At 34.8% G+C, this 25,385-nt stretch overlaps 1 protein-coding gene and 1 pseudogene across 4 annotated transcripts; one reads left to right on the forward strand and one right to left on the reverse strand.

Moving 5' to 3' along the window:
- Nucleotides 1-120: 120 nt before the first annotated feature.
- Nucleotides 121-22,079, forward strand: LOC127675308 (putative P2Y purinoceptor 10). Of its 4 annotated transcripts, none has more exons than XM_052171387.1 (2): nucleotides 121-350; nucleotides 19,859-22,079. In XM_052171387.1, exon 2 carries the CDS (start codon nucleotides 20,056-20,058, stop codon nucleotides 21,109-21,111), a length of 1,056 nt encoding a protein of 351 aa, XP_052027347.1. In that variant the 5' UTR covers nucleotides 121-350; nucleotides 19,859-20,055; the 3' UTR covers nucleotides 21,112-22,079. The 4 variants fall into 4 exon arrangements, with proteins under 4 accessions (XP_052027347.1, XP_052027349.1, XP_052027348.1 ...); XM_052171389.1 differs by lacking the exon at nucleotides 121-350 and adding an exon at nucleotides 703-722; XM_052171388.1 differs by lacking the exon at nucleotides 121-350 and adding an exon at nucleotides 731-826.
- A 1,275-nt stretch (nucleotides 22,080-23,354) lies between these two features.
- On the reverse strand, nucleotides 23,355-24,469 carry LOC127674533 (prohibitin 1-like; annotated as a pseudogene).
- Nucleotides 24,470-25,385: the final 916 nt, after the last annotated feature.

The raw sequence follows: 25,385 nt of genomic DNA on the forward strand, positions 1-25,385 counted from the left end.
TAAAAGTCATATGTGACTCAGACATATGCCTGCATGCACATAGAAAGGGGGAAAAAAAGGAAGAGGAAAGATGATGATAGAATAAGATGGGCGTGTGCATAGCAGGAAGCTCAGTACATTCTTGACACATTCTCTTTCGAAGTACCATAGCAAAGGCACATGACCTTTTATGTCTTTAGATGGAAACATTAGCCATTATAGTCATGGGATGTAATGATATGTGGAAGCACAGTATCTTTTATAAGTTTAGCAAACTGTGGAGTAGTTAGTTACCTAGTAGCCTTCTGAGTACTGGGAATGGATTTCTCTAAGAAGTAGATGCCGGGAGATTGCAGCAGAAAGAAGCCATGGTAAGGAATAAAATATGATGGAAAAAATGGGGGATCAATGTAAAATTGATACTTACTGCTTTCTGTAAAAATGCAATTAGGATTTTATGTACATAACAATTGATTTTTCAATGGTAAAATAAAATTCTAACAGTTAAGCTGGCTTTTTACATAGTCCATAATTTAAATGTTCAGAATAGACTGAAATGACTGTAATACGTGGCAAATTAAAGTCAGATACTCTGTTCCTGATTGAAGAAATGTACAAATCATGGAAACTCTGAATTTATCAAAGCCAAAATTTGAATTTACTTTGCCCACAATATCCTCTGAGGCGAAGGCTTTCCCAAACAACCGAGTGATGCTGACAGACAGTTCTACCTCCCATTAGAGGTAAACGATTTTGTTTTTTTTCCTGTTTTGCTGAATAAACTACGTTACTTCCTCTTCTAGCTGTAAAAGCCTGCAGTTCACTACAGGATATCTGGGTAGAAAGGGTAAGGTTCTTGGCTTTCTCTTCATACATTCAAAAATAGAACTAAAAAGTCTCTGTGATTTGAAAACGACAGTATGAATTTCTGCTGCTTCCACTGAAAACTCAATTCTGAGTCTGCTAACATCTTACCTTTGGGGGGATATATTGTTATGAAGAATGGAGACTTCAGTGAGGTAATATCTATTTATAAGTTTAAGTGGTTAAAATGTTCGCTGAAACTGCTGCATGCTTTCTGAGAGGAAATGTGGCTGTCTAGATAGAAAGCTCCTTTCTCTTCAATTTAACAAGCCACTGACAAAAACCAGGGGTCCAGACTTGTATTAAACATTGCTCCTAACAATTCTATGTTAAAATTGAGATTGTGGTTCATTAAATGCATTTTTGTTAGTGTGAGCCAACGGGAGAAAATAAACTTACAATTTTAAACCCATGGTTTGTATCATCCAAATTAAAGCAGCATTCAAGTAGTAAATGCATCTAAGTGCCTTAATCTTTTCATAAGATGAGACTTGACATGTTTTCTCAGATTGGGACATTTTCCATGCGTGCATTTTCCGGTGGGATGTGATGGCTTCAAATAGCACAAAAGGATTTTCATCAAGCCCTAGAACTTAGCACAGCTGTCGAGTCTCAATGGGGCTGATTCTCAGCTTACGATGAACATTTCTTTGGATGTATTTTTAATTTGAGAACATGGGAAGCATTTTCAGAAGGCGTTCCAAACATTTTGCTGTCTTTTTTAGAAGGAATTCCTTCTGTGTTTTTTTTTTAAGTGTTTTTTTTTTTTTTAAAAAAATTGCAAACTTCACATGTGGAATTTGATCCTTCTATATGCAAAATTATCCACAATGTGTAAAATTACATATGATTCTATGTGAGATTGTAAACTGTAGTAAAGTATATTTAATGTATTTATTAGGAAAATATAAATGAAACCTATTTATACTAACATTTTCCTTCTCCTGAGATGAGGAAATCAGTGTATTTTGTACATATTTAATTTCACCCAGAGTGAAGTGTTGAAGACAGTAAATACCCGCCTTAGAAAATTCTCCAAATGAAGCTCTTTTTTTTTCTGTAAAATTTTAGGATAAATGCTTTATTGTACTACTGTTCTTTTTCCAGTAACAAAATGAAACTAAGAGCTGTAGACTACATGAGCATGACTCACAGGATGGCACTGTGTGTATATTATGGTTGCCAAGCGGCCCCATACTGTCTGCTATTGAGAGAGCTCTGCCTAATCTCTCTGACCACAAGTATGGGTGGGGCTTTTTTCCTATAGCAAAGTTGTTCCCAAGTGACTGATACTCAGGCCAATATATGAAATCCAGGCAGGCTAAGAAGCTGCAAAGCTCTGGGAACCTCAAGCAGGGCTGAAATCAGCAGCATTCCCTGGACAGACCCTCTTTAGAAACAGTTTTGGTGGGGTTGTGACAAAAATATCCTCAGAAGACTTAAAAGTTCTGGGTGGAGTTTTCGCCACCAGTTTCCCCTTCCCCCACTCCATCCAGGAAGTTTAGTGAGAAGAAAGATCGGTTATTCAAGTGGCTTCTGAGACTAGATGAGGAAAGAAGGAAATTAATCATCTTTGTGTCCCTAGCAGCAGACTTTAACACAAAGTTGGAGCTTAGTAGGGACTAGATGTTTGCTGAATTGTAGAACCCTAGGGGAAGGGAGAGGTTTCTGTTGGCTGACTCTGTGCTGATGTCTTACTTTCTGCAGCTGCAAATGTGTGTGTCCTAGAAGGCTGAGAAAGAAATTATTCACTAGAGCATGAGACATTTTCCACTTGGTCAAACTTATTGCTCAAGATTGGAAAAATAATACTTGCCTGAAGTTTCTAGTGGTATAAAATTATAATATACCACTGGAGTTAGACTTACAAATTGGCAACTGCCTAGGCACATTATTCTGAAGCTGGGAAAGAAAAAAAAAGACAACACTTTGAACTGGAAGTGTTTCTTTCTGCCTTTAACCAGAAATGTCACCATGAATAAGCTAATCCAGAGGTTATTTATGGTCTCTCAAAGTTCTCCTTTCTTAAAACACAAGTGATTCTAATCATGGCAAAAGGTTAAGCTGGTAAAAATTAGCTAATGAGTTTATAGACTAAGTTTTTCAGTCAGTTGGTAGGTTTTTTCACAAACCAGGAAGGTCTACATTTTAAAATGTACTAAATAATTGAAAACGAGGCAAGAGAGCCAAAAGAATAAAGAGCCTTTTCTGACTTCACACATCCTGCTTATTAACCAAGAGTGTAGTTAAAATACATACTTAGATCAAAACAGCAGAACATAGCTATAAATGTGGACACTGTCAATCATGGGGTAAAAAATTCTTTTCTATGCTTAGAAATTTCAATTTCACTTCTTAAACTTTATTACAAACATGTGACATAATTTACTTTTGTTATTTCCATATCTTTTCAATCATTTATTTTCCTCCTAAAACATATTTTAAATTGACAAATGGTGGTGTATGTTTATGAGCTACCATACGATCTGATCACAGACAACCTTTTGGTGGTAAAAATATCAAAGATGTGTTCTTTTAGAAATCTTGTCATGTATGTTGTTATTTACGATGATAACCTGGTAATGAAGTTCATTGTTATCACATTTTCTGGTTTTTCTTTTTCCTTTTTGTCTTTTAAGTTTTAGTGTTTTGAGACAGGGTTTCTCTCCTTGAAGCCCTAGTTGTTCTGGAACTTGTTCTGTAGAAGACCTGGCCTCAGAACTCAGAGATCCTCCTTTCTGGGTGCTATTATTAAAGGCATGCATAACCAGGCCTGGCTAACTTCGTACACTTTAACTACCATTTCATTTTTTTCTATCGTCCCCCTAGTCTCTGGCAGCCATTTTCTATTCTCTGTTTCTAAGAAATCAATGTTTTTTAAATTTCACATATAAGTGAGATTATGGGGCATTTTTTAAGCTGGTGTATTGTCTTTAGTATATTGTCTTTCTACCCATTTTGTTGCATGTTATACACCTTTTTCAATATAATACGGTATTTCCTTTTGTATATATGCCACAGTTTTATTCATTTTTTTCTATTTGTAAACTTATTACTTTCATATCTTGACTATTTGTGGCTAATCATGAAATTAGCATAAAATTATTGATATATCAATATATTGGTTTCAGTTATTTGGATATATACTCAAGCGCAGAGTTACAACAAACAAAAGCAAATTAAAAACCCATTTTTCTTTTTTTAATGGTTATTTTTTTATTTACATTTCAAATGTTATCCCCCTTCCCAGTTTCCCTTCTGCAAATCCCCTGTTCCACCCCCTCCCTCCTGCCTCTATGAAGGTGCTCCCCACCCACCCACTTCTACCTCACCTCCCTGGCATTCCCCTACACTGGCGCATCAAGCCTTCACAGGACCAAGGGCCTCTCCTCCCATTGATGCCAGATAAGTTTATCCTCTGTTGGTGGTTTAGTCCCTGGGAACTCTGGGCGGTGGGAAGGGGCAGGGGGTCTGGTTGGTTGATATTGTTGTAGAAATGCATTTTTTAACTTTGGATCACACTCATTACAATCAACAGCCTGAGTGGAGATGCAATTATTTCCTCCATATATATTATGTATGAAACATCTGAGACACATTCTTTTTTATTAGTTTCTAACCAGATAAGCCTTAATGAATTTCATCAAGAAATTAAAAATAAACCTTTTAATTTGCTAATATATTTTTATTTCATAAAAATTGAAAAGGAAGTGCTTATTCTTTGTGTACATTTCACCAAGTTTTCCCTAATGATAAGATCTTAAAAAGCTATAGTATATTATCAAAAGCAGGAATTTGAAAGTGATATAATACAATGAACTACACTCAGAACTTATTTATATTAGTTTGGGCAAGTACTCATGTGTGTGAACTTTATCACATACAGTCATATGTTCAAACAACATTACCATCCATTTGAAAATCCTTCATCAGCACAAAAGTTCTTCTTACATCCGAACCCACCCTAGTCTATACCACTTTGATAACATTTCATATGGTTTCCACATCATCATTTTATTTTTGTGTTGAGTACACTATACAAATAGAATGAGGTAATATATAACCTTTTTAGCTGGGACATTTTCACTTAGCTAGTTCCTTTGAAACCTATATATTTTGCTTTATCGATAGATGGTTCAGTTTATTGCTAAACATGACACCACGTCAGGGCTATAAAAAACCTTGCTTATCTATTTACCTATTAATCCATTAAAGTATCTGAGTGGTTTGCATTCTGTTTTGGAAGGAGAAATAGCTAAAGGGCAGTGAGTATTTAGTTACAAGTTTCTTATGGCTATAGTTTGATTTTTCTATGGCACCAACACAGAAGTGTTTATAGTTTTATAGTATATGCACTTTTAGTTCTGCTAAAATCTGTCAAATATCTTTGCAGAGTAGTTGATATTTAATGAAGAGAATTAATGTATGGGAGATCCACTTGTTATGCGTCCCTGTAACATTTGCTGTTGCAAATTCTCTTGTTATACAGCCTAGTAAGTATAATATTATAACTCTTTGTAGTTTTAAGTTATATTTCCCTTCACAGTAATGTCCCCTTTCCTCTCCCCTTTCCCTCACCTCCCCTTTCTCTTCATTTCTCACCTGTGTGTGTGTTTAAGTGTATGTGTTTCAAAGTTCTATTTTGAAAAAAAATAAACTGTTCATCTTCTTTCTCCATTTTCTAGTTCCATTGCTTTCTTAAATTTGTGCTTTAAGAGTTTCCTTTAATATATAAATATATCAAATAAAAATTCCTTTTTAGATTTGTAGCTTTCAAGAATTTTCTTTAAAGCTTTGCTTTTCTTTATCTCTTCTTAACCTCTTCTTTCATACAATAAAGTTTTGAATTTTCATGAGGTCAAATTTAGTCATTTTATTTTGTTTCTTCCTATGCCGTCATTTTGTGTGATAGCTAAGAAAAATTTACTAACATTTCTGAAGACTACTCACACACTGGTGCCTTATATCATTTTGTTTTTATAGTTTTAAGTGTGAGGCATTTTGTGTATGGTTTAGCAAAGTTTGTAACAACAACGCACTTTTATTCTCCTATGAATATATAGTTGTCAAAATACCATTGATTGTAGAGCTACTTTTTTGTTAAAATTTTCACTTCTGTAAAAATAGGAATATGTGCATTTTTATGTTGGTCTGTTCTTTTCTGTTCTTTCTGTTTAAATAAACCATTTTTAGTTTATTTAATCTTTTTTTTTAGTGTTCCGAAATACCATGTTGTTTTGATTGCTGTGACCATCAAAACTGGGTAGGGTGGAGCAAGCTGATAATTACAGCTGCTTGGCAGGCTGAAGCAAAAGTTATGAGTTCAAAGTCTGCCTGGATTATAGAGCAAGTTAAAGGCCAGCCTAGTTAACTGAGTGAAACCTTGTCTCAAAATTTAAAAGAAAGAAGGCACAAAATCATGTTCAGTGATTGTCCTACATTTGTCTTTCATAATTATCTTATTTGTTATAGTCTCTTCGCCTTGTGATCAAAGTTTTCAAATAAGCAGCATCATATTCTACAAAACTATCTGCTGGGGTTTGGGATCCTATTAAAGTATAGATCAAGTTGGGGAGAGTGTACATCTGTCCTATTGATTCTCTGTGGTGATAAGACACAAATAACAACTTAGGGGAGGAAAGGGTTTATTTCACTTTAAAACTCTTAGGTCATCTCCTCAACTAAAGAAAGTCAGGGTAGGGACTCAGGGCAAAAATCAGCAGAAACTGAAGCAGAGACTCTGAAAAACTGCTGCTTACTGCCTTGCAGTCCATGGCTCGCTTAGCTTGCTTTACTATGCAACCCAGTAGCACCTGACTAAGGGTGATACTACCCACAGTGAACTGGATCTTCCCTCATCAATCATTAATTAAGAAAATACTCCAGAGACTTGCCTACAGGTCATTCTGATGGAAGTTGAAGTTCCCTCTTTCTAGGTGACTCTAATTTGTGTGAGATTGACAAAAACTAACAAGAACAACTTCTAGAACTTTAAATGTAATTTTGAAAGTTTTCTGAGAATTTCATACATGAATACACTTTATTTGCATCATCTACCACACCCTTTCCTTCTCCAACTCAACTACCCCAAACTATTTCTGATTCAAAACTTCATCTTCTATAACTGTTACATATACATGTACATATACATGTACACATACATATATACATATGTATATATACATATCATATAATGTAATATGTATTTTTGATATAATATAATATATACATATATTGTTTTCATAATATATGTAGAGATAAACACATAGAGTGTGTTGGTTATAAATACACCTGTTTAGAGATGCCCACTTGGGATTGGGAAAAAGCCTTTATAAACTTCCAATCCACAAACACATTATAATTTTTAATATAAACCTGGATGTTATATCACCATTTTGTAGATTTCGATATAGTTCCTGTGTATGTCTAGTTATGCAAGGATTTTTCAGCTGTTATGTATCATTGTTGTGACTATGAATTTTTGTAATTTTATTTTTTTGACTTATTCTCTTTATATCATGCACAATTGCTCACTGCCCCCTCCCAGTCAATCACTCCTACAATCCTTCCCCCACCCCTCCCCCTCTCCTCTGAGTTGTTGGGGCACCCTGGGTATCCCCCCACCATGGTACTTAAAGTCTTTGTGAGGCTAGGCATTTCCTAGATTCATTCATTTTTTTATCCTTGAAAGTCATTGTTTTCAAATAGATAATATGTCTTTTTTGCTTTATATTTGCCCCCTTATTTCTTCTTTCTCTGTCTTATTATGTTGGCTAGAACTTCTTGTAGTATCTTGAATGATGCCACTATTTGCAACTGATTTTTTTGAGGTGGTTTCTGAACATTTATAAAGGTTTAATATAACTACAGGATTTTGTCCAGTGCTTTTACTTGATATATTCCTCTGATGTTTCTTCCTTCACATATTAATGAAATTGGTTAGAATGTTTCATTTTAAAACTTCGAATCAACCTTTTGATCATATAGTACATTTTATCTGATCCTTTTTATATATGTCACTGTACTTTGCCTCCATCTTGACATCATATTTTTTTTCATCCAGCTTTTATTGATGGGCTTGTGGCTTATTTCTGTTTTTATTACAATGAATGATATTGCTATTAACATTCACACATGAATTTTACCGTTCTCGAAGCTTTAATTTCTTTGGATGTAATACATGGAGATAGACAGTTTAAGTCATGCAGTAATTCTATGTGTAACATCTTGAGGCACTTCCAACCAGTTTTACAAAGCAGCACTACATTTGATGTTCTAACCAAAACTGAATATACTCTAACTGCTATGTTATCCATGTTCTCTAATAGTTCTTATTTCTGACTTGTCATTTTAATTTAGTGGGTATGATTGGCAGCCCACGGCGGTGGCTTTTATTACTTAATCCAGGACAGGTTTCATATGCTTTTCTAATCATTTTACAATTAGATTTACATTAACTAGCGAATTCTAGCCAAATATTTGTTCCCCAACCCTCCTCAGTACAGTGCACTTTCTGAATCACACATTTTCCATCTAAAACATCAGCTGTGACACGTGAATTCAGATAGGATCATGCCTCCTGGGACTTTTACTTTTAAGCAAAATGGATAGTTAAGGTCACCTTCTACGTGTTCTTCCCACTGAAATTATTAAGTTTGCTATAATCTTCCGGGGGTGGGATGTTTCAGGAAGAGGCTATAATATTGCAGTTTTCCACCTTCATTGTGTTTACACATCATACAGAACCATTTGAAAACCATACCAGAATTTAGTTCTTTTGTTAATGGACTATATTCTAAAACATAATGTTCTTGACTGTAAAGTTTGATTCACTTTTTTCATGGAGGTTAATTGTGCTTTTGGAGTTGTTAAAATCTGGTATATATAACTGTATTTGATAATGGATTACTAGTATATGCTTACAAATTTATGGCTTGAATGGGCTAGTATACCTAGTTTAAGAAGACCGGCTCAAGGCCAACTAACAATTCCAACAATACTTACCTGAAAAGGATGACAGTTTTTTCCCCTCCAAATTGCAATAATGTGCAATGTGATTCACCTACAGGGAGTCTCCAAAACAAGCTCCTTATACATAGTATTGTCATCTATCAACACCATAAATATTATTTCTGCTGCACTGCAAACTTGATTTGCTGCAGAGGGTGTGACTCAAAAGCCAATAGATATTAGACATTTGTGGATCATTTAGTACATTTAATTTCTTAGTTTATTTGTGGACCAGAAGCTGAAGATCTTATAGCCATGAACTAGAAGGTAAGAAGTATAATATCAAGTACCATGGGGTCCTAGTGTTGAATATCTTTTATTGTGGATCATACTTGATAGGTTCTTCACACGTCTTTACATGGTAGGAGGCAAACCTCTGAGAACATTTTTTATAAAGTTGTCAGTTCCATTCATAAGGATTTCACTTAACTACTTTCCCCTAAATTCCACCCTTTAGTATCATCATATTGGTGAGTAGGTTCTAACATACAGATTTTAGGGGACCACAATAGCACAAACAAAAAATAGCAAATCCTGAGTACTTTGCCCAAATGTAGAAGAATGACACCTTCAAAGCAGCATGCTTATTTGTCACCTTTATTGGGTTAGGTCAACATAGTCTATACAAATAGGTAGATATTCCACAGAGCTAGGAGTCTTGTGATTTATATACCGTGCCTTACTTATTGACACTTACTAGGACTAGAATGATGTTCTTGGTTTAGAAGCATGAGAACTTGGGTTAGTGAGTCTTGAAAAGAATCAGAGAAAACTACCATACAGGATGCTATCATAAATTCCTAAGGCAAAGGGACAGTAAAATCTTTAGGCAGAATTCAGGGCCCTGTTTTGCCTAGAAAGAACACAGAGTAATTTAGAAGTTTACAATTATCAGCTTCTTTTGTATATGTTGTTGTGTTTCCATTTCAGATTTATTATCTGTGTGTTTACAGTCACTGATTTTCTTTAAGAAAATTATTTATGTAGCTGGAAACTTAAAAGATGACATTTGTTTTGATTGAACTAATTTGGCCCCATGACAACAGAAGATACGTTTGTTTTAGTAGAAAATGAAAGTGCTTATAGGTTATCAACATGAAGTTTCAGCTTCACATTCAATGGGCTTGCACTTTTCTTTTGCCATTTCCTCTTGCATACTGAGGAATAAGTAATTCTATTCTGTATTTCTACATATTTGAAATTTATGATTATAATGGATAATTGTTACAGTTTCAAACTGTTTGAAAGGTATCTACTGAGATTATCTAAATGATTTCCCTTAAAGCATTTCATTGAAATGTCTTCAAATATATTAAAATCCTGTCACATGCCTGATTATCTGGAATCAATCTCTTCTACTGAGATTTTAGAGTAGAAGTCAGAGCTCTGGTAGCCCCAAGAAGCTTACTTCTCTACACAACACAATAGTTCAATTAAAAAATAAGCAATGGAAAAAAGTAGAAAGAGAAGAGTTCTCTAAAACTCTGAACAGGAGTAGAAAAAAGGAGACCAAGGAATACAAGCCCATGATTGCAGAGCTGATGTGAACTTTAAATTTAAACAGAAGAAGAATCAGGGGCAAAAAGTATTACTAAGCAGTCCTTATGCTATAAGGCTTATGATATAAGGCCAATGACCTAACTGTGCCATCGGCTGATATAAAGCAGAAAGACATACATAAAAGTATGGCAGAGATTTCAGGTCCCTTCCATTTTTAGTAACCTTGTGGATACAAGTCAGGAGTAAGTGGAATTTTAGCATTAGCAGCTTCCAATTAGTTGTTATATACACAGCTTTGCATAAGGTAGGGTTCCATCCTTGTGAGAAACAAAGACAAGGAGAAATCATGAGGATAAGACCCCCATGAATATAGAGCCACTGCCTCCTTTCCCCAAACATGCAGACCTACACACCACCTACTGGTGGAAACAATAAGTGCTTGAAAAGTGTTCACGATCCTTGCCAACCAGGAAACATAAATCAAAACATTGCCACTCTGTTTTTATAACCCAGAAAAACTACCACTAAGGGGGAAAAAGTATTGGTATTATGTGTCCAGTTGCTTGAAGGAGAAATTTCCCCCATAGGCTCAGATATTTAAAGATGTGGTCCCCAGTTGGTGACACTGTTAGTGGAACTTATGGAATCTTTACTATGCTATGGCTTTGTTGGAGGAAATGCGTCATTGGGATGGGATTTGAGCTTTATAGCTTTGTTCCACTCGCAGTTCATTCTCTGTCTCATGTTGTTGGCTTTCAGCTTCCTGCTCCAGCTGCCTGCTGGAGCCTCCTCTTGCCATTATGATCTTCAACTCTGGAATTGCAAGCTAAAGTAATTTTAAGTTCTTGGTCATAGTATTTTTTTTTAAATCTCAGGAATAGGAAAGTAACCACCAATACAATATTAAAGAAAGGAATTATTTTGACCTGTTAAATAAAAAGTCTATCAGTCTAACTGATAATCATTATAGACAGTCTTCAAAAACCTAAAAATAGAACTGTCATGTGATTATGCAATACCATGTACATATGCATTTGAGGAATAAACAATACCTGAATATTTATATTTATTTCACTACTATGCACAATAAACTATATATGGAATTATTCAAGCTATAGTTCAATGAAAGAATAGGCAAAGAAAGTGTTGTATAATAGGGGTATTAGTCAAGCATGAAGAAGAACATGATTTAATCACAAGGAAAATGAAAAAAAAAAACCTGGAGGACTGTCTCTTAGACAAAATAAACCAGACTAAGAAACACAACTATCACAGTTCTTCTGATGAACGAAGAATTTAACATTATGTATATATAATGAACGTAGAAAGGAGACTATTTGGGGTGGGGTGACCAGGGGGAAGAGGAAAAAGAAGGGTAGGAGAGAATGGGGTAATAAACAAATTAATTATGTACATGCATGAAAATATCCATAAAGAAAACTACTTTTTTGTAAAATTACTATGTTCTAAAATGAGATAGCTGCAATTTCTGCCTTTTTTCATAGTACCATCTACAATTGAAAAAATATGGAACATTTTAAGGAGCTCATAATACTGTATGTGTGCACATGTGTGTGTGTTCATGCACATGTGATTGAATAACTAGGACTATAGCTTAGCCAAACTGATACATGGAAAGATCAAGGCAGCACTGGCTATCAAGTTCATACTTCTCTGTTCACCTATTCAGTTGTTCTGTGATCATCAAATTATTATTTTTTTCCTCGCATTTTATTGCAACTCCTCTAGGGCACCCCTTGATCACACACTTCACAAATTCCCGGACACTGTAAAATCATGTACCTGCTTCCCATTGCCAAATTATGAATTATATTTCTAAACTTCAAAATAGATTACATTAATCTATAGGTTGTCTATAATTATGCTCCCATCACATTGCTTTGATTACTATGATTTTCAATGTGAATGTCTGCATCTTTCATGTTTTCTCTCTTATCATAAGCTCTTTGCATTTCTGGAGAAAGTTTTTTTCCATCATTTTGTCAAGAAGGCAGCTATGATTTGACAGACCGTGCAACTAATTTATAGAACAACATGACTCCATTGCCATTTTAACATTGAACCTTCACTTTCTAAGTCATTAATAAAGTCTTCAGAGTCTACACTTTTCATTCTGGTATGATTATTGATTGTGAATTTTGTTTCCTTTTCTTCCTAGGTCCATTTGATTTTTTAAAAGAAAATTTTAAAATAAAATTTGGCTGGCTTCTGTAAATATCCAAATTTAGCCATAGAAACATTGGCATACTGTTGTTATTAGTATTTTTATAACTTTTATTCTATTCAGTCAGTACTCTTCTCTTTTAATCCTTGTTATTAGTAAGTTGTAATATTATTTTTTTAACACAGGGTTTCTCTGTGTAGCCCTGGCTGTCCTGGAACTCACTCCATAGACAAGGCTGGCCGCGAACTCAGAAATCCACCTGCCTCTGCCTCCCAAGTGCTGGGATTAAAGGCGTGCACCACCACCACCGCCTTGGTAAGTTGTAGTATTTCTTTTCCCTTAATTTATTTTTGCTAGTCAAGTTAAAAGTTTCACAGTTTTATTTATGCATTCAAGGAATCAATTTTGGCTTCCTTGTTTTTTCTATTATTTTATATTCTTTTTTGCTTATTCATATTGTAATATTGCAAGATTTTCATTTAATGTTATTTTTCTACTGATGCTTCTATAATGTAAAATATTAGGTCAATATTAGATTCTAAAATGCTGTTTCTTTAAATGTATCTTTTAATCTAAAACTTTTCCTCTAAAGACTAATTAAAACATTTTTATATTTTTCTTTTTTTATTGAATATAAACTTCATTTATATTTCAAATGGTAAAACCTTTCCCTGTTTCCCCCCTCCCCCAAAACCCTCAACACCTCCTCCCACCCATGCCTCCAAGTATATGCCCCTCTACCAGACCCATTCCCACCCCTCCCCAATTTCCCTTTGTTGGGGCACGTATTGAAACTTTACCTGACCAAGGACCTCTCCTCCCACTGATGCCCAATGAGGCATTCCTCTGCCACATTTTTGGTTGGAACCTTGTGTACCCCTTGGTTGATGGTTTAGTCCCCTGGGACATTTTTTTTATTCGATATAATTTATTTACATTTCAAATGATTTCCCCTTTTCTAGCCCCCCCCCCACTCCCCGATAGTCCCTTCTCTTCCCCTGTCCTCCCTCCCACCCCTTCCCACTTCCCCGTTCTGGTTTTGCCGAATACTGTTTCACTGAGTCTTTCCCCTGGGACATTTTTATATTTTTCTTGTGATACTTTTATACCCATCTGTTAGTTAACAGTTTGTAAGTTCCTTTATATTTGTTAAAGTTCAATTGTCATGGAATATGGTATTCCATGCTGTTATAAGTTGGCAAATACATCAAAAATCCAAAGAAAATTGAGGTTGACAGAGCTTATAAAGTCATAAGTAGTTTCCTGAGGTAAAAGAAACTTAAGCTGCTGAGCTTTGAAATATATTTATATTTTGTCTTCTCTCATGACTCAGAAGAATTTCATAAAACAAAAGAGAATAAAAGTAGCACACATCGTGATATTACTGTATACCAGATGCAAACATTGTGAAAATTAGCTTCCTCCTATGAACATATAAACAATGGTGCACATTGTGTAATTTACAAGACTGTAGATAAGATAAATCAAGAAAAACAACTCATAAGCACAGATATTTGTTTTCAAACTAAGAACTGTATGAAAATAGTTGGTAGTTGTACTACTATAGTATATTTATGGTCAAGAAAAAAAAATAAACAAAGCCAGAAAACTGAATTTAAGTTACATTGGCACCACATAAAAAAGAATTTGAAATAGGTGCTTTTGGGACAAAGTTTATGAGTTTTTCCAGATTCTAGGGGAGGGGGTAGTAGTAAAATCAGAAATAGATTTTACTGTTAAAATGAAAATCAGCAACAAATGAGCAAAGTGTTTTTACCAGTTATATTCTGAAGCCAAACAATGTCTTAAAGTAACTGTGTTCTTTAACTTTTATTGAACCTCCTGTTTTGAAGTTCTTGACACTGGAGGAAGACTAGGAAGTTTAAGACAAAGCAATTTGTTTTCTTATAATGCATGTTTTGTCTTAACGTGGTTTGAATTTTGGGAAACATTGTTTATACAAGTGCTTAAGCCACAGCATGGCTGTGACTCTTAACATTAAAAAATAACCTTTTTGTGGAACTAGTTGAATAAGATGTTTCAGAAATAAGTTCAATCTTCTTTGCTCAAAGATGCATTAGATTATAAATAACTAATTTAGATAACTGAGACTATTTTACATTTATGGAAGATTTATTTTTTAAACAGAGAACTCTGACTATTTTTAAAAACCTAAAGATGATGCAGTATTTTTAACTTTTTACAGTTATGTTTCTTTTTATTATTTTATTGTTTTATGTGCATGAGTTTTCTGCCTGCATGTATATCTGTGTACCACATGTGTGCCTGCTCTAAGAGGAGGTGGTGTAACCTCCCTGTGGGGCCTGGGAATTGAACCCTAGTCCTTTGCAATAACAAGTGCTCTTAGTCACTGAACAAAACCTTCTTTAATATTTTATATTCATAGTAGTATTAGTGGTTTTTTTTCTAGGATAACAAGAGAAGAGAGATAAATGAGTATAGATAAAGATGCCAGACTACACTAGAAATTGTTGGAAATTATACCACAAGCTTGTCAAAAACTTTCCTTATCCCCAATGTGGAAAAGAAAAAAAAGTGATTTAGATAATTTAAAAATGTGAGAGGAAAATACACTTTTCTGAGCTAAAACAATGCTTTCTAGTATCTGAATCCCATGAGATAATTATTATTATCAAATATACTGAATAAGAAATTCTGGTGGGACTACATTCTAGATCACTCTGAGGAATGATTAACTTTGAGGAATACGTGTTAATGTATTTGGATTTGTAGTTACAGGCCTATTAAAAGTGTAACTTACAAGATTCTTTTCCATTATGCTGTTAAGATAACTCTTGTAGTTTTCCAACTACACTGATTCAATAACTGGGTGCTGAGGAATGAGTCATACAATCTGGAGGGCTACTGTGCTCCATCACAAAATAGCAAGGAACACTTAGAATACTGGAAAGTTGCTAGCAGTAAATCTTAACTGGTCTTAAGCAAATCATAAATATATGAGGTAAAGGATATGCTATTTAGCTTTATTTAAATATTTAACAATGTATATGCTATATTTAGCATATGTGTTCACAATTTGCCAACTATGATTTGATTGAGTTGTATTTAGCTATATCATACTATACTAGATAAGATTTGATCTATTTGAAACACTAATATATTTGACATTGTGATGTTACAGAAAAGAACATGGACTTTGAAGTTTCATATGGGAAACCTTCTTGGATAATTTGAATACACATTGAATGCCTAGCAATCCAACTTAAAATTTAAGAAACACGATGCTCAAAGACATAAAGATTGGTGTGCAATAACGTTATCATAGTTTTTAGAGTTTTGAGAAAAGATCTCACATGGTACCAGGTTGTCCTTGATATACCTATGTAATAATGATGAACTAGAACTCATGATCTTCCTGTCTGAACTTCCCCATGGTGGGATTGTAGGCAGGTAACACCATTTTGGACTTTCTAATTGTTTCTAATAATAAAGAAAATGGTAATCTACTACAATGTCCATTAATTAAATAAATCATACTAGATAATTCTGATAAAAATGTAAACATCGATTAAATTTATGATTTAGATGTTACTGACATGGAATTTTATACTATGATTAAGTGATTAAAACTATGTTTATAAAGTTATATGTGTATATAAGTCAAATTCTATTAATATGGCTCTATTTGAATTAATTTACAAATCAGCATACCTAGAAAAATTTCCTGGAAAGTTATAAATGAAAATATTGAGCCTCATAACTCTTGTATATATAAATGTCTGTGTATGGATAAAACCAGACTGTATGAGAATCTCAGGCTGAGTATTTTACATTAATGATTTTTTTGTCTTTGCTTATCTCCATTTTCTAATAGAACTCATTTTTTATGTGTAGAAATAATGAAAGATTAAGAATAACATAATTAAGTTTTTATTAAAAGGCAGCTTCTTATACAATCTTATCATCATGGACTAGAGTCATTCCTTTAAAAGTAGTGTAGTTGCCCTGGAAACATTGGAAGGAAGAGATCCCTCTTGTTTAAAATGTTCAGTGTCAAGGTTAGTGGTTGAAATCCTGGCCTTGGTTCATTTCTGAACATTTGTTTTATTGTATAATTACAAAAATGTGCTTTCCATCTTCAAAGTTCCTGGAAAAGTAGATACTGTTCTGTGGTGAGAGACAAGAGACCCCAGTTCAGCCATCACCAAAAAGTTTCTGTGTGAATTTATACCTTTTAGTTTTCCCTTTTTTGGCATTGTTTTCCCCTTTTAAAAAGTAACTAATTCTTATCTAGATGACTTTACCAGCTCTATAATTTAGGAATCTATAATATGTCTAGAAATGCAAACCTCTAGAAAATGGTTATGAAGTATAGAAGATTAAAACAAGAATAAGCCAAGTCTTCTAAAATAACGTGGAGAGGATTTTGTTTCTGAAGTTCATAGGATGACTATTGATCTTTCCTTTAATTTTTCTATTAATGGGGTTTCAAACAAACCCCTTTCAAGTGTATTTGAACTTTGGTGTACTTATGACACCTGGTGGTCAAGCCAAACATCACAGCTAAATTCTAATCCCCAGACATTCATTCCCAATTATTCTCTTCCTCTCAGAGACGTTCTGTCTCTCATATTCGATTATCTTTCATAAAATTATTCATCCAACAAACAGTCAACAGACACTTCACAGATTCAAGACACTTTACCAGACTTTTATTTTGGGAAGAAAAGATGTAATAAGAGGGTGAATGTTTGGCACATAGGAGATTTCTAGCTGTTTCCCACAGGAATGCCACCTGGAAAGGAAAGTGACCTCATCCTGCCAGAAATATTATGTGATACTCACTAAAGAGAATGGACAGAATTATGGAGGTGGTGTATCCAGCGAAATGACTTTTTTAACTTGTGGATGTCAAAAAGTAATTCATGGAGGAGGTGATTCTTGCCTTTTGGAAACCTCAGTTTATTCATCTGACAAAACAGCCATTACATATCATATTTTTCATAACACTCATGTCAAAGATTGATACAGTCTGCACATAGTTCTTATCAAAGCATCTGACCAAAATGGACATTCAGTAATTGTTATTAATGAAACCAAAGATGGTTTTGCAAGTTTATTTAGTCTGAATATAGATAACACAATATCAATTATTTTACTTAGCTAAGAAAATTATAAAAAGGTGATAGTGTTGCTCCTATTTACACTCTACTGAACCAATTGCCCGACTCAGCTGCATATTTAACTCATCCTGCCAGAAATATTATGTGATACTCACTAAAGAGAATGGACAGAATTATGGAGGTGGTGTATCCAGCGAAATGACTTTTTTAACTTGTGGATGTCAAAAAGTAATTCATGGAGGAGGTGATTCTTGCCTTTTGGAAACCTCAGTTTATTCATCTGACAAAACAGCCATTACATATCATATTTTTCATAACACTCATGTCAAAGATTGATACAGTCTGCACATAGTTCTTATCAAAGCATCTGACCAAAATGGACATTCAGTAATTGTTATTAATGAAACCAAAGATGGTTTTGCAAGTTTATTTAGTCTGAATATAGATAACACAATATCAATTATTTTACTTAGCTAAGAAAATTATAAAAAGGTGATAGTGTTGCTCCTATTTACACTCTACTGAACCAATTGCCCGACTCAGCTGCATATTTAACTCAGTGAAAAAAATCAAATAGCTGTTTGCCTGAATGACCTGGTTGTTTGACTAAGCACTGAACTTTCAGCTCAGTAAACATAGTTTATCCAAGAGTTACATGCACTCACTGTAGCGACATCAAATAGATTTTAACACTGTATGGGCTTTGTTTGAATTGACCACAATTTTACAATTTTTAATTGGCTGTGTCTAAGTTTGTACACATGGCCTGAGACCCTATATTACTTTCTAGACTAAAACAAGAGACATTGCAGCATGCATTTTACTTGAACACTAGAGTATTTATTACCATTAATCCCTGTCTCATTTTTAGCTTTATTAAATGTATAGCAAAGTAACTGCCCTTTCTTTCTTCTTTTTGTTTTTGTTTGTTTGTTGTTTTTTGTTTGAGACAGGGTTTCTCTGTGTAGCCTTGGCTGTCCTGGAACTCACTCTGTAGACCAGGCTGGCCTCGAACTCAGAAATCCACCTGCCTCTGCCTCCCAAGTGCTGGGATTACTGGTGTGCGCCACCACCGCCCGGCTAACTGCCCTTTCAAGTACTAAAAAGTACAATGAAGCATTAAAATCTTCTTTATTCTTTTGTGTTTGAAATCAGAATATATAAAACATATTTCATAAAAAATTATCAAATGTTTAGCAGTTAAATGTTTGCTTCAAGGATATAATAAACTGTACTGTAGTGGCTTTTGGCCAAAAATAATGATGATCTAACATAAAGAAAAACCAAGAACAAGGGCAATGTCATATTAGGAAATGAATGTTTAATCTGGATAAGGAAGATTTGAGAAAAGACATGATTGTTATCTTGAGATATTTGAAGAGCTTTTTATGTCTAACAAGGAGTAGACTACTTTGTCTTTTTGACAGGAATAACTAAGTTGAAACAACATGGGAACAGATTTAAAGTAACTAAATAGATGGAAAATATTTCTAAAATTTGTGATCACTGAAACCACAACATTTACATGAATAATTTTCACTGGAATTGAGAGAAAGGGAAGAAAGCACAGCTTGCTTCATGTATGACAGGGTACCATGTAGAGCTTCGGCTAGTTGACTGAAATGCTGAGAAGATAGTTGCAAAGTATCTGAGTGTCTGAAGCTGCTGTGGTATTTCTAATAAACACAGAACTTTTGTGGAAAGAGCTTATACAAGGTGTTACAAACAAAAGAAACTATGCTTTCAGTCAAATTTTGAAGAAGGGAACTATTTGTCCCAAAACCTTATCATCCAGAAATCTTTATGACCTGCCAGTCCTTGCTCAGAGCCTTAATCTGAGTTGTTCACATGAATTCATAGCTCACTTTAGCAGCCATCTAATAATTTATAAGGTATCTGCTGACCATGTACTAAGATTTCATTCACCCAGAGGTGATGACAATAACTCTGCAGAAACAGCTACCCAAATCTAACATGGATTTTCACAAGAGTGTTGGGATATTTGTCCGGGGGCTGTTTAGACATGAGATCTTGGATGTTCTTACTACTATTTATCTTTTGGTAAATCGTTACAGTATTTTAATTTTTCATAGATGAGAGCTTTCAAATTTATGAAAGTTCATATTTAAACACCCCTGTGGTAGGAGTACAACCAATATGCATATTTACATGTGTTGACATGCCTCTGACCCTATCTCTGTTCTATTTTCCACAGAAATTACCATGCAAAGACTTTTCCTAACGAAGGAACATAAACATTCAAGATGGGAAGTAACAGCACAAACAGTATGAGAGTAAAGTATACTCATCTACAGATCCTGTTTCAGTACTTCCTCTTTGCAACCACATATATCTTTTGGCAGCAGCCACAATTCCACAGTTTTCTTTGCTGAACATACTGAGATAGTCAAGATGGGCAGCAACAGTACCAGCACTGCTGAGAGTAATTGCAATGTCACTTTGACATTTCAGAACTCTCTGTATGCAACCACCTATATCTTCATATTCATCCCGGGTCTCCTGGCTAACAGTGCAGCCCTGTGGGTCCTGTGCCGCTTCATCAGCAAGAAGAACAAGGCCATCATCTTCATGATCAACCTCTCAGTGGCGGACCTTGCTCATGTCCTGTCCTTACCTCTTCGGATTTACTATTATATCAATAGTCACTGGCCGTTCCAGAGGGCCCTTTGCCTGCTGTGCTTCTATCTGAAATATCTCAACATGTATGCCAGCATTTTTTTCTTGACGTGCATTAGCCTTCAAAGGTGCCTCTTTCTCCTCAAGCCATTCAGAGCCAGAAACTGGAAGCGTAGGTATGACGTGGCCATCAGTGCTGCTGTCTGGATTGTTGTGGGGACTGCCTGTTTGCCACTTCCCATCCTGAGAAGTGCTGGCTTAGCCAGTAACAGTGAATCGTGCTTTGCTGATTTAGGGCTTCAAGAGATTAGTATGGCTTCATCCATTGGCATGGTAACTGCCGCTGAACTTGGAGGGTTTGTATTGCCTGTTGTAATTATTACATATTGCACATGGAAAACAAGAAAGTCTTTACAGGAATTTCAAGATCCACCTCAGAATATTAAAGAGAGGAAAAAGGCTTTGCGAATGGTTCTAATGTGTGCAGTGGTATTCATAGTCTGTTTCACTCCTTACCATCTCAACTTCCCGTTCTTTATGATGGTAAAGCAACGAGTCTTCTCTAACTGTTCCTTTATTAAGAGCACTCTATGTTTCCACATCATTTCTTTGTGTCTTGCAAATCTGAATTGTTGTCTTGATCCAGTTGTGTATTATTTTATGACTTCAGAATTTCGTGATCAATTTTCAGAACATGGGAGTTTGGTCATCCAGTCATGTTTGCGTTGTAAAGACAGTACTTTGGAAATTCGTCAGAGGAAGGAGAATCTTCAGACTATCTCTCTGGAATGTTTGGATGTTCCAACACAATGTGATGAAATGGTTATCTAAAATAATCTTTATAATTCTGTCAGTTGAGCCGTTTCAAAGTGATACTGGGTATCGTGAAGAAACTCAACCACTTCACTCAAAATAATATGTCTACATGAGTTCTCTATGCCAAGATTATTAGTGGACTATGTGAGATAAAACTATCTTCATACAATGTGATAATCAGAAAAATAATCACATACCTGCTTCTCAGTAATGGAGCCAATAGTCTCATCTTTAATTGAGAAAAACAAAATAAATCAAAATCTGGTGGACATGTACAAGTTATTCAAACCTTAAAAAGTCTACATTAGAATATTTCCCCATCTTTATTTAGAAAACACATACTACTTGAGCCAATTGTGTAACAGAGGGAAGGCTTTTCATTGATATGAATTATGGAAATCAGAAAAAATAACTTAAAATATCTATAAGATTATACTTTCAACACTTTGAAGATGAACCTCTGAAAATTACCATTGAAGCCACAGACACTGCAAACACCTAAAATAGAATTGTGTTCTGAATATTTAAAAATGAGGTTAAAGGCTTAAAACAAAAACTCTGTCTCAATGGCTTTGTGTTTGTGATATAATACATATTTTTGTTTACTGTCCCTAATTGGGAAAATTGGGAAATATTCTCATATATCTTTATTACAGTCCGTCTGGCTGGGTGTATTGTTTCATATGGAACTTCACTCGATATATTTAAATTGATAGACTAATGAAGACTCACACAACTCATACAGTTTTAATTTAGATAAGCTTTAGTTGAGCCTAATTATTTTTAAGTAGAATATACCAATGAACCAAGTCAAATTTTATTATTAATGCAGAACATATATTGCCACTTAAAAATCCCTGTAGCTGAATTATTACTAATATAAATAATATAATCCACACTAGAAAATTTGAACCTTACCATTTTTAAATATTGGGTATCATTAAAATGAAATTTTATAAAACAATGGCTAGTTTTATAAATGACTGTTTTTGCCTTGTCTCTCCTTTTTTTGTCATCTACTTTTTTCAAGTAGCCTTTAACTTTTATTATATTTTTTGGGTTAGCATATAAAGGAATGGATTTCATGGTGATATTTTCATATGCATATATCACCGTACTTGGTTCTTATTTACTCCCTACAGCCTTTCCTTGGCTACCCTACAATTCCTGTAGGTGCCTTCCTTCTAAATTCACTCTTTTGCACTCTCGATACAAATGTTTATTACATCTCATATTTGATTACCTCCTTTAACATACTTTGTATGCATCCTGTTTACATCTCTCCTTCCACTCTCTACTTTTATGTTTTGCATATATGTTGTATATTATAAATATCTGATTGAAAAATGTGATATTGGTCTGACTTATTTTGCTTAACACACTGATTTTCAGTTCCAAAAGTGTTATAATTTAATTTTCCTTTACACATCAACAAAATTCCAGTTATACATACTATATTTTGTTGACCCATTCATTCATTGATGAATACATAGACTGGTTCTATAGCTTTTCTATTGTCAACAAACATGCAATAAACATGCATGCGTAACTATATCTATGACATGATTTCTTCTAAACCTTGAGCTATATATCCTAAAATAGAACAAATAGTTGGATCTTGTTTTTTAAATGAAATTAGCTAATCTCTTTTTTTTTGGTTAGTAGAGGTCATCTAATAGTTATTATTAACAGAGGCCTGTTAATTAATTTAATTTACCTGGATGTGTTTTGGGGTGCTTGGATTTTATTATTGGTTCTTTTAGTTCTTTCCTATTAGAATTAGAGGTTTTTTGTGTTGGACATAATGAGTTCTTACCTCACTCTCCTTGGTCATTTATTCCTCTCATAAAATGTATTATTTGATGTATTCTTATAAAAAACTGTCTTCTTTTCTTTTTAGTGTATGTATATGTGCATGTGTATGAATGTCTGTGAGTATGTGCACTCTGTGTGAAGACAGCAGCTAGAGTTTTGACATTACATCTTTCTTGATCTCTCTCCATTCTACTTTTAGACAGAATATCTAGTACTGCTTTAGTAATTGGCTGGACTAGATGCCCAATGAGAAGAATCTGCCCTTTGCCTCAACAGCACTAGAGCTGCAGATGTCTGCTGTGGCTGGCTTTTGTGTAGGTGCTGGGAATTGAAACTCCATATACACACTACTGCACTCCCACTTACAAAAGAAATGCAATAATTTCTTTTAAAAGTGTAAACATTCATTAACAATGAACTGTTTACATTGTTATAAACATTATTATAAACATCAGTTATCATATTGTGATTCGTTGTTTGTTTGTGTCTATAATAGATGTGTTTATGGATTCCAGCTCTATTATTATTATTGCTATTGAGAGATCTGGAGTTATTTTTCTTTTATTTCCTTCACTTTAAGCCAATCACTAATTTTCAAGTGATTTCTGGGGTGGAGGTGAAGGAAGGCATCATTCAGAATGATCAAGGCTTGGTTGGTCTGAGTAGGAGAAGCAGGGGAGGCCTCACTGGGGAAGCTGGAGGCGCATGGACCGCCCTGCTCACAGGACTGATGTTCTCAGAGTGGCAGGGCTGGTGTGCAATGCCCTCAGCAGCTTCCAGCTTTCACTGCTCATTTGGGCCATCCCCTGCTGTGGCCAGCGAGTTGGTCATCAGCTCAGCTGCCTTGGAGTCACCCTCAGCCGAAATGATGCCTACAGCCTTCTTCTGCTGCTTAGCCTTTCCCACCACAAGTTTGGCTCTCTCTGCTTCCTGCTGAGCCACCGGTTTGCCTTCTGCTGCCTCTCTGAACTCCTTTCCCAAATGTCAGATGTGCCAAGGACATGCCATCAAAGATGAGCTCAGATGTTATGGCTCATTCTGTGAGGTCATCTCTCACCTGCCTGGAGACCAGCTCTCACTGAGTGACTAAATCTTCAGCATCGAAGTGAGCCACCATGGACTTGAGGATCTCTGTTGTAATAGATGGCATCACCCACTTATCATACTCCTTGCTCATGCTGGTGTAGATACCAGGAAGCTGGCTGGTTACTGGTTGCAAGAGAATGTGCTGTGTGATGTTGACATTCTACAAGTCTTTGCTTCCAGTAATTACTGGTACATTCCATGGATGAGAGTGGCAGTCAAAGATAACTGGTTTCTGTACCCAAAGGATGAAAAAAGTGAGTCAGTCAAAGATGACAGCTCTGTGCCTAGGATCAACATAATATAAAACAGAGTTCACCACACCTCCTACAACTGCTAATACCAGGCCAAACTTTCCGATGGACTCAGTTTGGCAGCCATGACTCCTGTTGCATCCACTCAGATGTGCTTTCACTCTGGCCTCCACATGAATCCCCCTATTTATAGTGTTTGTATCTCTCTCTAGGTTTTCAAGTTAGAAGCTCTCACATTTTTCTCCTGTTAATAAACCTGTTCCCCACCAACCCCATCTTGCTTAGATACTCATAATCTGTGGCTTTGAATCAAGGTAACTAGCACAAAATTTTAACAAAAAAGAAGAAAAATGCAGCTTTTTAAAAGGTTCATGGTAAATCTGTGGTAATGAGACAAAGTGAACGGGTTTTAGTTTATGGACATTTCCATTTGGAAATTCAAGATTATTTTGTTTACTTCCTGACTCTATCATCTATTTTTGGATAGGTGAAGTTTCCAGACATGATAGTACAGGTCTGAAAAATTAAGGAATAATTAGTTGTTTTTGATACATAGAACATCTTGGCATATATACACATCCATATATCAACATTTTAAAGAAAGGTGACTTTGAGACCTTCAGTGTGTCACAATTCCTTTCTAGAGTTTAGTTTGTTCCTTTTACAATATTTTATTTATTTTTAATTATTATTATTTTATTTTTTGAGATTATAATATAATTTTATCAATTTTCTTTTCTACCCAAAAACATTTTCATATATCCATATTCTTTCCTTAATTACTGTTGCATATATACATATATACATATATGTACATAAATATAAAGTACAATCTTTACATTTTGTTTTTTTGTATGTAGGTTTTCAGGGATGACCTTTTGGTATAGTATTATATCATTCTTTCTTCTCTTTCCCCTCCCTCCAATCCCTCCCATGTCACTCCTCCTACTTTATTTCTAATTCATGTCTGTCCTTTCTTTATTATTATAACACATGAAGAAAGATATATACACATAAATATATAAATATGATTTGCTGAGTCTATTTGTATTTTAAGGCTGACCACCTGTATTTGTTAACCAATTAGGAGGCTCATCCCTAGGGAAGATTAGTTCTGTATTATTTAGTAGCCATTAA

This window comes from Apodemus sylvaticus, chromosome X (assembly GCF_947179515.1).
Source record: "Apodemus sylvaticus chromosome X, mApoSyl1.1, whole genome shotgun sequence".
In the NCBI taxonomy this organism is placed as follows: Eukaryota; Metazoa; Chordata; class Mammalia; order Rodentia; family Muridae; genus Apodemus; species Apodemus sylvaticus.